Here is a 15,883-nt window from a genome sequence, read left to right on the forward strand (position 1 = left end):
GCGATGCGCGATTCGCGGTCAGTGGACGTTAGTGCACGAATAGTGTGTAGGGTCTTGTGCGTTAAAAATCGATTCGTAAACAACATGATTCGTGTGTGCACAGTAATTCGCTCTTGTGAGCGGTAAATTAACGAATATCAAAGGCTGTGCATCAACACAAACCGCTGATTCACCGAAATTCGCCGAAATGTACATAGTTAATGCGTCCATAACTTACGTTAATAATTTAAAACGACCACACGCCTAGATTTTGGCGGAACAGTACCGTTTTTTACTGGAATGTCCCGCGTCCCACCGATTCTTAAAAATGTTCCGGTTTTTAGAAAATCTCTGTACTTCTTATTTTAAAAGTACTGTAAAAATATTTTATCTATTATTATTTATTAAGTATTATGGTGAATATAAAGATATAAAAGGTACATAAAAAAACGCGTAAAATTCATGCAGAGTAAACTAAATTAGAGAATGTACGGATTTTTACGAAGATTTTTTACTCTATGGTGTTTTATGGTACGGTGTGATAAATGCAATGCTGAATGTACGGTCTGATATGGTGCAAAAAACGATATTACTAAACATCTAGCGACAAAGAGGTACAAAAGATTTTTTAATGACGCCACTTCTTCGTTTAAAATATAACAATTTTTTCGCAGTGCTAGCAAACACTGCTAGCATTAGCGAAAGGAGTATTTGCATTCCACGACATAATAAAAGTTTCAGATTAATGGATTATACGTCGCAAATGATCAAAACTTTATATGACAAAAAATTTGGATATACAAGGACAAAAACCGAAGCAGTTATAATAAGTTTTTTCACCATATTCGTTTTCACGATATGATGCCATATCGTGAAATGGGCATTTTCACAATATATTCCGATGCTTCCAACCACAAAGATTTAACAAATCTTCCGACAATTGGTAGACTTTTTATCCAGAAACAGGAATTAAAATTAGAAATTAGATTTTGTTTCATTGCTGAATGAAAGTTCAAAAATAATTTTTGACTCAATAAGTACTATTTTAAAAAAGAATAATTTGAACAATAAAATATTTGTTTACTGTGAGGATAAAATTAACGCAAAGTTTGGTGGAAAAGCTAGAAGAGGCATCAATAAGGTTTTTTCGAAACTTAACGAACATTCTACATAATAAGTATGATATTCGGGCAGTATCGACGTACCTGCTTCCAGTTGATGTTGAAAATATTGAAAATTAAAATAATGTACTGTGCGTTTTAAAAGGCGCGGATTTTTGTGAAAGCGCAGAAATCGAATATAAAAGAATTCTTGGTGACAGCAAAACAGGCTCTTTTGCCAGCTGTAGAAAATATTTAAAGAACTGCCAAGTATATTGCAGCTCTTTTTTGAAAATGGCTTATCACAAAGGCTTCATTTGATACACAACCAAGCTACATTATTTCATATTGCTGTGAAAAAAGGGGAAAATTTCAATTACGAAAGGGTCAAATGAAATCAATAATTACGAGAGAGAATAATTATTGATAACGATTAGTTTCCTTTAATTATTCGAAAACCCATCACTAGGTTGGAAGGACAAGGTCCCACTAAACTACTCGAAATATCTTGAAGAATGGACAGTTCAATTCAAATATATTAAAAATTTTCCCCATCTCATCTGGGGTCGTCCTCTTGCTCTCTTTCCTGTCCATGGTCTCCATTGTTGTATCGTGGTATTCCACCTATTGTCCGTTTGTCTGACGTTATGACCTGCGAAGCTCGATTTTAGCCTGGCTATATGTTGTACTGCGTCTTTGACTTTTGTTTTATTTCTTACCCAGTTGTTTTTGCTTTTTGTCTGTTAATTTTACTCGTAACATTGCTCTCTCCATGGCTCTTTGTGTTTTCATTATTTTATCCATGTTTGCTGTGGTCAAGGTCCATATTTGGCATGCGTATGTAAGAATTGGGAGTATGCACTGGTCAAACACTCTTGCTTTTAAGTATTGTTGTATTTTTTATTATTTAGGGCCCATTTTAATTTCCCAAATCCTGCCCAGGTCTATCTGGGCCCTACTTTCTACCTCCGCTGTTTGGTTTTCCTTATTTATTTTTATTATCTGTCCCAAATATATATAATCATTAACCGCTTCTATAGGGCTTTTCATCGATTGTCATTTGTTTCGAGCTTCTGTCATGTGTCACATAATATTAATATATCTACGACATACGTCTTTGGTTTGTATCATTGGTATTACCAATAACGTATGTGACACATGACAGAAGCTCGAAACAAATGACTGTGAATGAAAAGCCCTATTGTGGTGTCATTTGGTATTACGTTTCTATTATCTTGTGTGTTTGTCATTGTTTTTGTGTTGGCAAAATTCATTTTTAGACCTATTTGTTCGGATTCATTTGCATATTTGCTTGCAATTCCATAGGATGGATAAAATTTATAAGGAATTATGCCCGTAGGTAAAGTATGACATTACCATCACGTGGAATGTAAAGTGAGTTGTTTTGTCTCTACATGCAGACCGTTAGATAGCAACAATCAGTTGATGTTTAAACTAACTGATCTAACTGTCGTCATGTAGAGACAAAACAACTCGCTGTATATCCCACGTGATGGGAATGTCATGCTTTGCCTAAGGGCATAATTCCTTATAAATGTTATCCATCCTATGGAATTTCAAACAAATATGCATTTATAACATAACTATATATGTAACATTTAAAGGGTTCTCACACTCGTATTTCTTGGTGGCTCAGCTATAGTATTTTTACTACAAAAACGTTATTACGTAGGTCAAAATTTTTGACGTAAGAGAACTGTCAAAACATTATAATGTGACTTTTCATTATTGCCGTGTTTATAATAAACATAGCAATAATGAAAAGTCACATTCTAATGTTTTGACAGTTCTCTTACGTCAAAAATTTTGACCTACGTAATAACGTTTTTGTAGTAAAAATACTATAGCATTCAACCTGTTTATTTTTTAACACTGATGATGATTTTTTAAGGAAATCGAAAACGTTGTGTGATGTAACCCTTAATGGTATTTTAATAAAAAAAATTACACCTTTTACAAAGAATTTTTCAATAAAATTTTTGTGATTGATGGTATACAGCCAGCTGCAGGAAAAATTCTTTCTTTTGCTTGTGGACTTCTGAATTTATCTAGTAGCAAAACATTTTTCGAAAAATAATCTCTTTGATGAGGCGTCATCGGTAAAAAAATGTTACAGATACAATTTTTTTTAAAATGTTGGTTGTCTGCAAATGTGGAAACAGACAAAAAATGAACCGAGTTATTCCTTCATTTCAAACAGAATAATGTTCCTGGTCAAAATATTTTGAAAATAATTGAAGAATCGCGCATTTAATTCCAAGAACAAATACAATAACAGACCGTGCTTTGCTAGTATCAATAAGTATGGACAACTGAAAAAATGCAGTTGAACATTAAAACTTTAAAATCTATATTAACTGTACAATATAATTTGACCAATCCATGCGAAATATTTCACATTTTAATAAATGATTCGGATCTATTGCAAAGCATTCACGTTTCATCACGGATTAAAACTATGTTCGATAGTTTGATAGCCTATTTTTTATACAAAAGAATCATAATTTTGTTTAAATAAAAAATGTAATTTGATTAAAAATCATTATGTTTAATAGTATATTAAGTATGGAGAACGGTAAGGGTTTTATACCGATCGAAGATAATTGTTTGGAGGAGGAGCGGGGCGACGACTCCAATTATTGTCTGAGATCAGTTACCCTTAACGTTCGACATGCTTATAACGTTTTTTGCACGATTGATACCATTATAAATTATAAAATTAAACATTTTCGTCATATTGACTAGTTTCATTCATTTTATCAAGATAGATACTTTGGTTGTTAGGTAGTAACTAGGGTGCATAACAACAATGGAGAATTGAGTTTTTATTTAGTTGTCAATAATTTTAAGTACAACTTTGATTATTATAAATTAAAATAAGAGGAAAGTGAATTTGAAGAAATTGAACGGGCTTGGGAAGAAGGGTGTTCCGCAATTATTCCCGAAAAATCCAAAATCCGTTATCAAAATACCTACCAAAGTTTTAAAAAATGGTGCGAAGGCAAGAATTTAAGAATCGAAGAAAAGACTCTATTGGCATATTTTGTTCAAAGACATATGCAGTTGAAAGCTCCTGGAAGCCTCTGGGCAGAATATTCAATGATTAAATCCACCGTTTTTCTTTATGATGGCATTGATATTTCCAAGTTTTCAACTTTGATCGCGTATTTGAAGAGAAAAAATGTTGGATACTACTAATGTATGCGATTCTGCAGGAGTTTCTGTTAGAAGTGAAACCACAGCCCAAACAAGTGGGATTTCATTAAATAATTTAACAAATTGTACCATAAGTTTCAATATTAATAAATAATTCGTTAGTTTTCTTTATTCTTTCAAAAAATAAATTAAAATTAAGAGATTTTTTAACTCGACGGTAAGTGAATTACTTACCGTCGAGTTGGAGTACTTACCGTCGAGTTGGATTACTTACCGTCGAGTTGCTAGTAAAAGTCACCTACTGACGTAAAATCTGTCACGGTAAACAGTCAAAAATGATCAATCGTGCAAAAATTATTATTTTTTACAAAAATTTTTTGTTACCGATTAATAACAAATACATTTTTATTAAATTACTATGAACTACAACAAATTGGACGAATCACGCATCGCGAATCGTGCATAGTGTGTAGCGAGGGAATCTCGAATTACTACGAACTACGCATCGCGAATCACGCATAATGTGTAGCCAGCTTATAAAGGTAAGCGTCGACAGCGACAGGTCCGCATTGTACGCATCGGACGGATCGCATCAAACGGATTAATTTTTCATACTGCTTCCACTGTATCGGCACTAATCGACAGCGATCGGATTTGCCGACGCCAGTATCAGCAATCGGATTGCCGATGCCACTTCATTCAGATTTTTGTAGTGATTGTAGGTACCTGAGAAAAGTGTTTGCGAGAATGGGGGAAAACGATGAAGAACAAAAGTCATTATTGCTTGTTTGTTAGTAGAAGAGGAAGAAGAAGAAAAAAAAATTGAAGGCACTCGTGGGAGTGCCGACAGAAGTGAAAACTTCTTATAGTATATAAATTACGAGCTCAATGCTTTTTCCCAAAAAAGAAGTACCTATATCATATACGCGATGCGTTTGCCCTATGCTATTTATGTATACATACACATAATTTATATACGTACAAAATTTATTTCAGCGAAGTGATGGCGGTCGCAAATTCAATACTTTTTCCCCTTTCAAGAAGTGCACAACGTCCTTAAAGAAATCTTAAATTCAAAAATTTATTTCGTCGAAGCGATGACGGTCGCTAATTTAATATTTTTCCCCATGAAAAAAGTGCACAACGCCCCTCAAGAAGTTTTCACTTCAAAAATTTATTTCGTCGAAGCTATGACGGTCGCTAATTCAATACTTTTTCCTCATCTAAAAAGTGCACAACGTCCCCAAAAGAAGTTTTCACTTTAAAAATTTATTTCGCCGAAGCGATGACGGTCGCTATTTCAATACTTTTTCCTCATCTAAAAAGTGCACAACGTCCCTAAAGACATTTTCACTTCAAAAATTTATTTCGTCTAAGCGATGACGGTCGCCAATTTAATACTTTATTCCCATTCAAAAAGTGCACAACGACCCTCAAGGAGTTTTCACTTCAAAAGTTTATTTCTTCGAAGCGATGACGGTCGCCAATTTAATACTTTTTTCCCATCCAAAAAGTGCACAACGTCCCTAAAGAAGTTTTCACTTCAATACATATACGTACAAAATTTATTTCGCCGAAGAGATGAGGGTCGCGAAATAAATCCTTTTTCCCCATCCAAAAATAGGTTTTACATTTATTTTAAATTTAAATACTTCTATACAATTTATATATACGTACAAACAATATATAGCATAAGTGATGACGGTCGCGATGACGGTCGCGAATTTAATGCTTTTTCCCCTATCCAAAAAGCGCACAACGTCCCTAAAGAAGTTTTCACTTCAAAAAATCTAGAAAAAGGAAGCATAATTTTTGGATGCACAACATATTCAAGAAGAAATCGGAACGTGGAGAATATCACACTTTTACTCACTTTGTAAACATTTTTTTGTCGGCATTGTAATATTACAGCTCATACACCGATTATCTCGGTAGGATGCAAGCTATAGTAAAAACGCGACAGTAGACCGCATAGTAGCACCCATTTTTCTAACTTATTATACATTTGAATATAATGAAATACGCAAAGCTGTTACAATTTGATTTAAATGTATACCAGTAAAAGTTTGTTTAAAGATTGATCAAAGTTGCCTTTCTGAAATCGGTGAAATACTTTCTGTGGTTTTCAACTACTTGTAACAAACTTTGTTTGCTTGTTCATCTTTTGTGAGGGAAAATGAAATGTCTTACATCAATTTTACACCTCTCTCAGTAACATCATTAAAAACTCTAATATTTTTTAAAAAGTTCATTGTTTTATAGTCTTCGTTCTCCTCCCATGTTTGCACCACGTTTTTAGACGGTTTTTCGCAAATAACTCAAATAGTAAGTATTTTGTCGAAAAAATCGTTTTTAGCAAAAGTATAACCTGTAAAAAAGTGAAAAAAATATTGTATATATTAAGTCTCTAGACATAGCATAACCGGATTTATAGCTAATGAAAAATAGGTTCATATTCGTCAAATTCCAAATCGAATACTTTACCGTGAAATAACCAAAAAATGAAGCACTTTTTGGAGAAGACTCATCACAGCTTTTTTAAAGTGTTTAAAAAAAGCTTTATTTTTATTTTATAAAAAGATTTCTAGCATTAAAAACAAGTTACGCTCAAAATAAAGTTGGTCCCTTTTTTTCGTAAAAAAGCGGGAAAATCATCCCCTAATTATCATCTCAAATGAACTTAATCGTTACCACTTCACAAGTTACTTTACTCATGTATGCATTGTTAATATGATCTGTAAGTTTCTTCGGTTCAAAGTCCTAATTTTTTAAAGGGCTGTAGTTAAAAAGGCTTGAACGAGCCACTAATCACGAGTGCATGCACATTTTGAACAGCCATATCTTACCTAATTTTTATCTTACAGAAAAACAAAAAATACAAAATATTCAGAAAAGCAATTCCGACTTTTTTTACTGTCTGTGATTTTTGGTGTTTCAAATAATTTTTAAGTTATTTTGAAAAAAATAAATTTTTTCAAAATTAAAAAATTAACAAATTTTATTTGAAAACCAATTTTTTTCAAAAATAAGCACTTTGAATCGATGACACTTACTTACAGGACAGGTCATATAAACACAACATAATTAAAGCAATTTGTGAAGCGGTAATGATTAATTTCATTTAAGTTGCTAATTAGGGGGTGACTAGATTTTTTTTGCTAAAACAAAAGGCACCAACTTTATTTTGAGCGTAATTTTCTTATATTTGATGCTAGAAACTTTTTTTATAAAAACAGACATAAAGCTTTTTTAAACACTTTAAAAAAATTGTAATGAGTTTTCCCCAAAAAGGGCTTCATTTTTTGGATTTTTCACGTTGAATTATTCTATTTTGAATTTGGCGAACATGAAACTAATTTTAATTAGCTATAACTCTGCTTTTTCTATGTCTAGAGACCTCATGGATATACCATGTTTTTCACTATTTTACAGGCTATATTTTTGCTAAAAACGTTTTTATCCATAAAATACTTAATTTTTGAGTTATTTGCAAAAAACCGTCTAAAAACGTGGTTATTTTGATAAAAAGTGAACAATTTCACTCGTATATACCTCGAAAAGTATTGAATTAATGAAAAAACTTTATAGAACAAAATTTTCTTAAAAGTAGCCAGTTTATCGATTTCCGGACTTATTTTGGACGTATATTTTTTCAGTCCCGAGAAGGGGTGAAACCGACCCCCAGGGTAAAAGCACACATCCGCCCAATATCACTTTTTTTATTTGATAATGTTAGCTATGCGTATGCCAAATTTCATGTCAATCCAAGCTGTTCTTTAAAATATATAGCAAAAACCGTGAAATAATGTACTAGGATGTAGTACACTGATCGGTATTCCGTATGACTCATCGGCACGCATCGCAAAAGTTGCCTCTGGAGGCATCGCTTCGGCAATGCCGATGATGCGATCCGTATGATGCGGATCAGTGGACGCAGTTACATAAGTTTTTATACAAGGCAAACTAAAATCCGTTGCGTACGATGCGTCCGATGCGCACGATGCGGGCCTGTGGACGCTTGCCTTAACCTCGGGATTCCCTCTAAAACCCCTCGTAGGTACGAAAGTACTAAAAAAATAGGAGGAATATCGATTTACCAAAAAGTAGTTCGAACAAAAAATGTAGCTGAGATCAATTTAAACACAAATGTGTATTAGTACTTTTTATGTAGAATAAATCATTCTTTTAGACAGAACGCTAAAAGCGACCGGTGATTTTGAATGTCAGTTTTGAATGTCAGATCAATATTTTAAATAAAATTTGTATCAACTCGACGGTAAAATATCGATGTCTTCTAGCCAGTGTTCTGTCGACAAACAACCTTTTGAAGGTGAGGAGTGCAGCTTTCGTATGCAATTTTTGTATTTTACTACAAGTGAAGTCAGTTTCTATAAAGCTGTTAAGTAAATAAACATTGCGAGACTTTGCCATTGTTTACGATTCTCATGATGTCCATAAACTTTATTACTTCCATTGACTAGGGAAATTCCATTATTGTAGTCGAATTTTCTAAACCTATAACATGAAATTTCGATTTTGAGTTTTGGCAACAAAGATGAGGCATCTCATTGTGCCATATGTCATTGAGTTGATGTGATTTTTGTCTTTCTTATGTATTATTAGTCTATTAGTGGATACTATGTGTGTGCAATGTTTCTATACTATTTCTATTGAAATCATCAAAATCAGATCAAAACTATTTTCGGAGATTACGATCAAATTGTAATTCAATCCCATATAAATAATATTTAACTTAAACTATATATGCCAGTGGCGGCCCGTAAGGTAGTGCCATAGAGCCATGGCACTACCTTGCTAACTATGTAGAAACATATTTTTTATCTTCAACACTTTTTAATTCCTGTTAATTTTTTGTGTGTATTTCTTTTGATCTTCATAAATTATATAAAATATGGCAACTATGGGCGTAATACAATCCCTGCCGACAGCGAAGATTATTCGACAGGAGAATCTCCTTCGTGCCAAAGTCAGACTGGCACGACTAAAGAGAGAAATACTTTACGAGCATTCTATGTAAGTGACAGACTATTGGACTATTAGTATACCTTAAAATGAGAATCTCTGTGCCGGGCACGAGATTGTGTTTCTTTACGTGCTGGTTTGTCTCTTTTATAATGTATATGTTCTGTTAAAAAGTTTTTGTATTTATAATTAAACTTTTAGTGCATCATGATCGTGGGTGTAGTATAAATAATATTTTGATTATTTCTTAAGTTTAATTTATTAATTGACGATAAAGATTAGTATCTTAAAAAAATTTTAAGAAATTTAAATTTTTAAGAATATTTTTTTTAAAGAGTTTAAAAAAACTACAAATGTTATAAGGTTTTGTGGAGCTTTCGAGTTAGCTTTAAGAGGTCACGACGAAAAAGAAAATTCAGAAAATAGAGGCATATTTAAGGAGCTGGTCAAGCGCCTAATTAGATCACAACTTAAAGGTTCATAGTATTCAAAGTACCAGATCTTTCCAAGATCTACCTTCTCCGGACATTTAGTTGCTTCTATTTTATTTATGTCGGAGAAGTTTTCTGCTTATAAGCATCAGTTCTCCGAATCATTCTTAATGAAACATGGAGACAATTTTAATTTTTAAGCAAGACTCGATTTAAAACTGAATTAGAAGTAGGTACTGTATTAGCGAGACGAATTAAGTACTACCTCTGGGGCTGTTTCTCTATCTGTTTTATTGTAGAGGGAAGGCTTAAAAAGCACATTTGAAGAAACTATTAAACTTTAAAGTATTTTAGTTACCATTCCTATATCAACATCTGAAGCAGAACGCTGTTTTTCGATGTTAAAACATAGTGCTTTAGGTATGCTATTTGCAGAAAAGCATTTTGTAAATTGTATTGATAATTTTAACAATAAAGTCATTGAAAACTTTGCAACCAAAAAATAGAAGAATGAACTTCATATATCGTAAACTTTAAAAGTGACATTACAAAAATGTATGCATGTGTGTGAATAATGAAATAGTATTATTTTTATAAATTGGTAAATAGAGACTAAATCGTAACAACAAACTTCAAGCACTATCAGCAGTAAATGCTGGTGGTAGGTTAAGAGGATTTTATTATTAATTAATTTACGGAACTGTTTTGATCAATGTTGGACAATTGCTTGGCACCTCAGATTAATAAATATAAGATACATAAGATAAAAGTATCCGCGCATATATTTTTTTAGTTTTTGTTGTAAGTATACCTTTTTTGACAATATCGTGAATCCGTCACTAAAAATTTTGGCGGCTGCCCGAGTTCTGGCACTACCCTTCATATAATATGAAATTTCGGTTTTGAGTTTTGGCAACAAAGATGAGGCATTTGAAATATGCCTCATTTTGCCATATGCCATTGAGTTGATGTGATTTTTGTCTTTGTTATGTATTAGTCTATTAGTGTATACTACGTGTGTGTGCAATGTATTATTCTATTGAAATCATCAAAATCAGATCAAAACTATTTCCGGAGATTACAATCAAATTGTTATTTAATCCCATATAAATAATATTTAACTTAAACTATATATGCCACAAGAAAACAGTTTGAGAATCTCTTATTTTGTCATTACGTAGTAATCAGAACAAAGAATTCTTTTTCAGCGAAATCTTAGTAAAGTCTAAACATTAGTCAATTCATATAAGGTTAATTAGCATACCAAAGGGTTAAAACCTCCCTTAGTCTGTACTACACCACTAATAAAGGAGCACTTACGAATTTACATCCCTTATTGACTTTTAAGCTTAAATTTAAATATATATCGACTTTGTATAAAGTGGTGTGGAGGGCTATTTTAAATTCTGATCATTCTAATCTCTTTCATTTAGACTCCTTTCTGTGATTATTCCCTGTTCGTGTATATTCCACTTTATTGTAGTTCTATATCGTCGTCCTTTACACGATGCTGACTTTTATAGAATTTTCTGAGGCCATCTAGCTTCGGACAATCTTTCTACATGTTTGTATCATTGTAATGTATGATTTTCTATATTTCTAATTAAATAGGGTCCTTAGTTAAGCGCTACCTATTTTTAAATTTAAATAAAACACATTTGTCATCAAATTGTATTACATAAACTACGTTTGAGTGTAAATTGTGTTAATCATAAATAACTTAAAATAAGTGTAAATAAATTAAAATAAAAATTAAATTAAATAAGTGTTAAAATTCATTAATAAATTAGAAAATTAAAGCAATACAATCGGATTTAATTTGTAACCCTTATCAAATCAAGTTGTATTTCATCCACTGCAGATGCCCCATTATTTTGGAATCTACGCTTGTTTTTTATTATTTGTATAAGTTTTCTTAGCATACGCAAAAAAGGAAAATTGATGGATTCGACCGTTACTTGATTTTTCATTTTAGTGTTCATTTTATCTAACAATAAAACACTGAAAACGTTTGTTTTCTATACTTCCACAAAATTCCACATAGTTGTAATAAATTTTGTGGAAGTATAGAAAACAAACGTTTTCAGTGTTTTATTGTTAGAATTGTCTAAGAATTAACGTAAACATACGGCTGCGCATTAGTAGAGAATTTTAAAATACAAGAAAATTTTATCGATTAAAGGCTGATATGCCAAGATAGATATGACAAGTAAAGAAACAAAATAATATCCCGTTATTTATTTTCTAACGTTAAATTTTCTTTTCAGGTTAGAGATTTAGTCGAAAAATGTACCTGTCCAACTCAATTTCCGATGATAAGGGTTTCTGAAGGAAAATACAGGATAGGCGATACCAAAGTTCTTATTTTTGTCAGGGTGAGTATTAATATTTAATTTCACAGTAATCGTATTGATGATTGAGTCACCGAAACGAATCATTTTACCATATGTATAAGAAAAATTCGGACTTCCGATTAATACCGGAAGCACAAAAATAATGATCGTACACAGGTAAATAATAATCTACAGAAAATACACCAAATGGCAAATTTCGAAGTAGTAGACAGATTTGTATACATGTGTCACAGATAAGCAACAATGGCGATTGCTCCTCAGAAATCAAACATAGACTAGCATGTTCGACTAGGAAATATATAACAAGGAATACTAAGCTCTCAATATGCAGCTGAGACATGTGACTCAACAAAATCGATAGAAGCAAGAGCTTTCGAAATATAGGTCTACAGAAGAATTCTAAATCTAAACAATATCTGAACAAACAATCTCATTATCTTCCAGATGAACCAGGCACAATTAGAACTAGCAAAATGTTAAAACCACTCACATTCGAAGGTTAAATAGCATGGGAAACTTATCGCTTTCAATTCAAAACAGCAGCTGGAATAAATGGCTGGACTAAGAAAGACATGGCAGCTTCCTTGGTAGTATCGCCTTGAAGAAGGGCAGCAACCATCTTGCAATTTCTTTCCCATGATTTATCCAGTTGTATATCTATAATTTCGAGAGAGATATCGAGAGAAATCAGAAAAAAGTTCCGCAAAGATAAAGCTGATTACATCTCTCAAATATTATCCAGAGAGATAGATGGCTGTCGCGAAATGAACCGAGGGACTTATTCCAGAAGATCAAACTCCTTACCAGAGAATTTAAACCTCAAACGTGGTCTGTAATAGATAAGGAAGGTAATTTAAAGACCGATACTGATGAAATATTGGAAACATGGCGAAACTACTGTGGCGAACTGTATAAAAATAACGAGGTATCAGCAGAAAATCAGTGGCCTTCTGACTACCCTAGAGAACCGACTGTCTTACTCGCTGAAGTCAAAGATGCAATTAAATCACTAAAGAGAAATAAATCCCCAGGCATTGATTCAATACCATGTGAAATACTACAGTTACTAGGTGACAAAGTATTACATATCATCCATTCTATCTATGTCGCTGTTTGGAATTCAGGAAAATGGCCATCTGATTGGTGAACCTCAATTTATATCCACTACACAAAAAAGGAACTAGTACCAGATGTGAAAACTACCGCACACTGTCACTAATGGCACATGCTAGTAAAATCTTGTTGCATATCATCAAAAACAGATTAAAAACCTATCTACATTACCAAATACCTCAGGAACAAGCGGGGTTTGTAAAGGGTAAAGGTACAAGGGAACAAATCCTGAACCTGAGACAACTCATTGAAAAGTCTAGAGAATTTCAAGTACATATGATTATATGCTTCGTTGACTACCAAAAGGCATTTGATTGTTTAAGCTGGATAAATCTGTGGTCAATTTTAATAGAAATGGGCGTACCAATGCACCTGGTGACACTTATTAAAAATCTGTACGAGTCTAATACAGCGTCAGCACGACTAGATCAGAAGTTCTCAAACCAATTCAAGACCGAGAGAAGTGTTAGACAAGGATGCGTGTTGTCACCTGACTTATTTAACATTTATGGTGAACATGTCATGAGGATGGTTTTAGAAGGATGGGCCGGTGGAGTAACAGTAGCTGGTAGGAAAATCTCCAATTTAAGATTTGCTGATGATGCTACACTTATAGCAGCAAATGAGCAAGAAATGTTTGATCTTCTGCGAAGAGTTGAGTACGAAAGCAATAAAGTTGGTCTAAAAATCAATAAAGCTAAGACAAAAATAATGGTGGTCGACAGATTCGACACTATTCAACTGACTAACATGTTACAGGAATACCAGATAGTAAACACCTATATCTATCTCGGGTCTAGTTTAACTAACGATGGTAACTGTGAAGCAGAAGTTCGGAGACGTATTGGTATGGCAAAAAATGCGATGAGTCGCCTAACTAAAGTTTGGAAAGACAGATCTATCTCACAAAATATCAAGATGAGCCTGGTGAATGCCCTTGTATTCTCAATGTTTCTATACGGAGCAGAGACTTGGACTCTTCGCGTATGCGAGCGCCAAAAAATTGATACCTTTGAGATGTGGTGCTGGAAAAGAATGCTGCGCATACCTTGGACAGCTCATAGGACAAACGTTTCCATTCTAAACCAACTCAATATTAAAAAAAGGCTGTCCACAATATGTCTGCAATGGATTCTGCAATTCTTTGGTCACGTGGTTCGCAGAGGTGACGACAGTTTGGAGAGATTAATTGTTTCTGGAACGTTCCGGGAAGATCAAGAGAACGATCACCAACTAGATGGTCTGACCAAATAAACCATTGACCTGGAAACTCATTCTGCGAAGCTCTTAGAGCAGCTGAAGATAGAGACCAATGGAGAAACATTGTTAGGAATATTGGAAGAAATCACGATCCTCAGTAATGGGGAAACGACAAGAGAGAGAGAGAGAGAGAGAGAGAGAGAGAGAGAGAGAGAGAGAGAGAGAGATATCTATAATTTAAGCTTTAGAGACACGATATGGCCAGCAGTATCTAAAGCAGGTTTGCTAAAAAGATTATTGCATTTGGCGTACCCTCAGATACCTAATTTTCTGGAAGAAATTGGTATATGTATTGGCTTTCATAGATAGACTACAGAATGTTCAAATGCAACAAGCTCTCTAAATGGAGTACTTGTCTCAATCCAGGAGTATTAAAAGTTATTTCCAGATCTCGCCTAAAATTAAAGGAAATAATATCTCGAAGAAATGAGGAAGAGAGGAATGGGAGGAAGAGTGATAAGATCAAACAACTTACTTTATCCCAAATTTTATGGTATACTTTTATTCGTTAGTAAAAGGCTCAGAATGAAAACAGAAGATGTAAAATAATTGGAGACGCCGATCCCAGGCAAGGAAAGAAGAATCAAATAATAAGGTCAGAAGGTCGCCTAGAGCGACATCCAGAAGCCGTCATAAAGTATCGCTAGAATATATTTTCCACAAGTGTCGATAGCCAGGAAAACGAATAAAAGTCGACACTAAGTTGCTATATCTAATAAAAGCGCCCCCAAATTTGCACTTAAAATAAAAAATAAACAAAATTTATCATTTAGAGCCACGTTGATAAAAATGCTTTATTATTGAAACCGGTGCAACCAGAACATTGAACCGGATTTCTGAATGGAAAACTACATCCAACTAAAACAAACTTATTTCTTGAAACAGCTTCAGTTCACACTATAATATATTCTTATTATATATTATATATTATATATTACAGTCGGAAAAATGAAAGAATACCCATGAACGAACATATAAAATACGCTGTATTTTCCTGTCAGCGTGTCACAAAGAAAATTGTCCAGTGCAAGTACATGTAACAATAATTATTACATGTACTTGCGCTGGCCAATTTTTTGTGTGACACGGTGACAGGAAAATACAGCGTGTTTTATATGTTCATTCATGGGTATTCTTTCATTTTTCCTACTGTATATATTATATATTATATATTAAATATTATATATTATATATTATATATTATATATTATATATTATATATTATATAATGTATATTATATATTATATATTATATATTATATATTATATATTATATATTATATATTACATATTATATATTATATATTATATGACGAAGTAGTTTTCAATCCTAATAGTAAATTATTAATATTGAAAATATTAAAAATATTACTAAAAGATTTTTAAATTGAAAACTTATTGGTACACTTTCCTGGTGACACCTCCAAGACTTCTACAATTTGCAAGTCAAATGGATGCTGCAGTGAAGACGAGAGGGAAGGAATTC

General features: G+C 33.0%; 1 protein-coding gene across 1 annotated transcript in view; it reads left to right on the forward strand.

Moving 5' to 3' along the window:
- LOC114333765 (GAS2-like protein pickled eggs) overlaps window positions 1-15,883 on the forward strand; it is a 579,287-nt gene that overhangs the window by 525,252 nt on the left and 38,152 nt on the right. The window contains exon 7 of the mRNA XM_050647107.1: window positions 11,938-12,045. Coding sequence (XP_050503064.1) covers window positions 11,938-12,045 — 108 coding nt within the window. The remainder of the gene's footprint in view (window positions 1-11,937; window positions 12,046-15,883) is intronic.

Source organism: Diabrotica virgifera, chromosome 3 (genome assembly GCF_917563875.1).
Source record: "Diabrotica virgifera virgifera chromosome 3, PGI_DIABVI_V3a".
Taxonomy (NCBI): Eukaryota; Metazoa; Arthropoda; class Insecta; order Coleoptera; family Chrysomelidae; genus Diabrotica; species Diabrotica virgifera.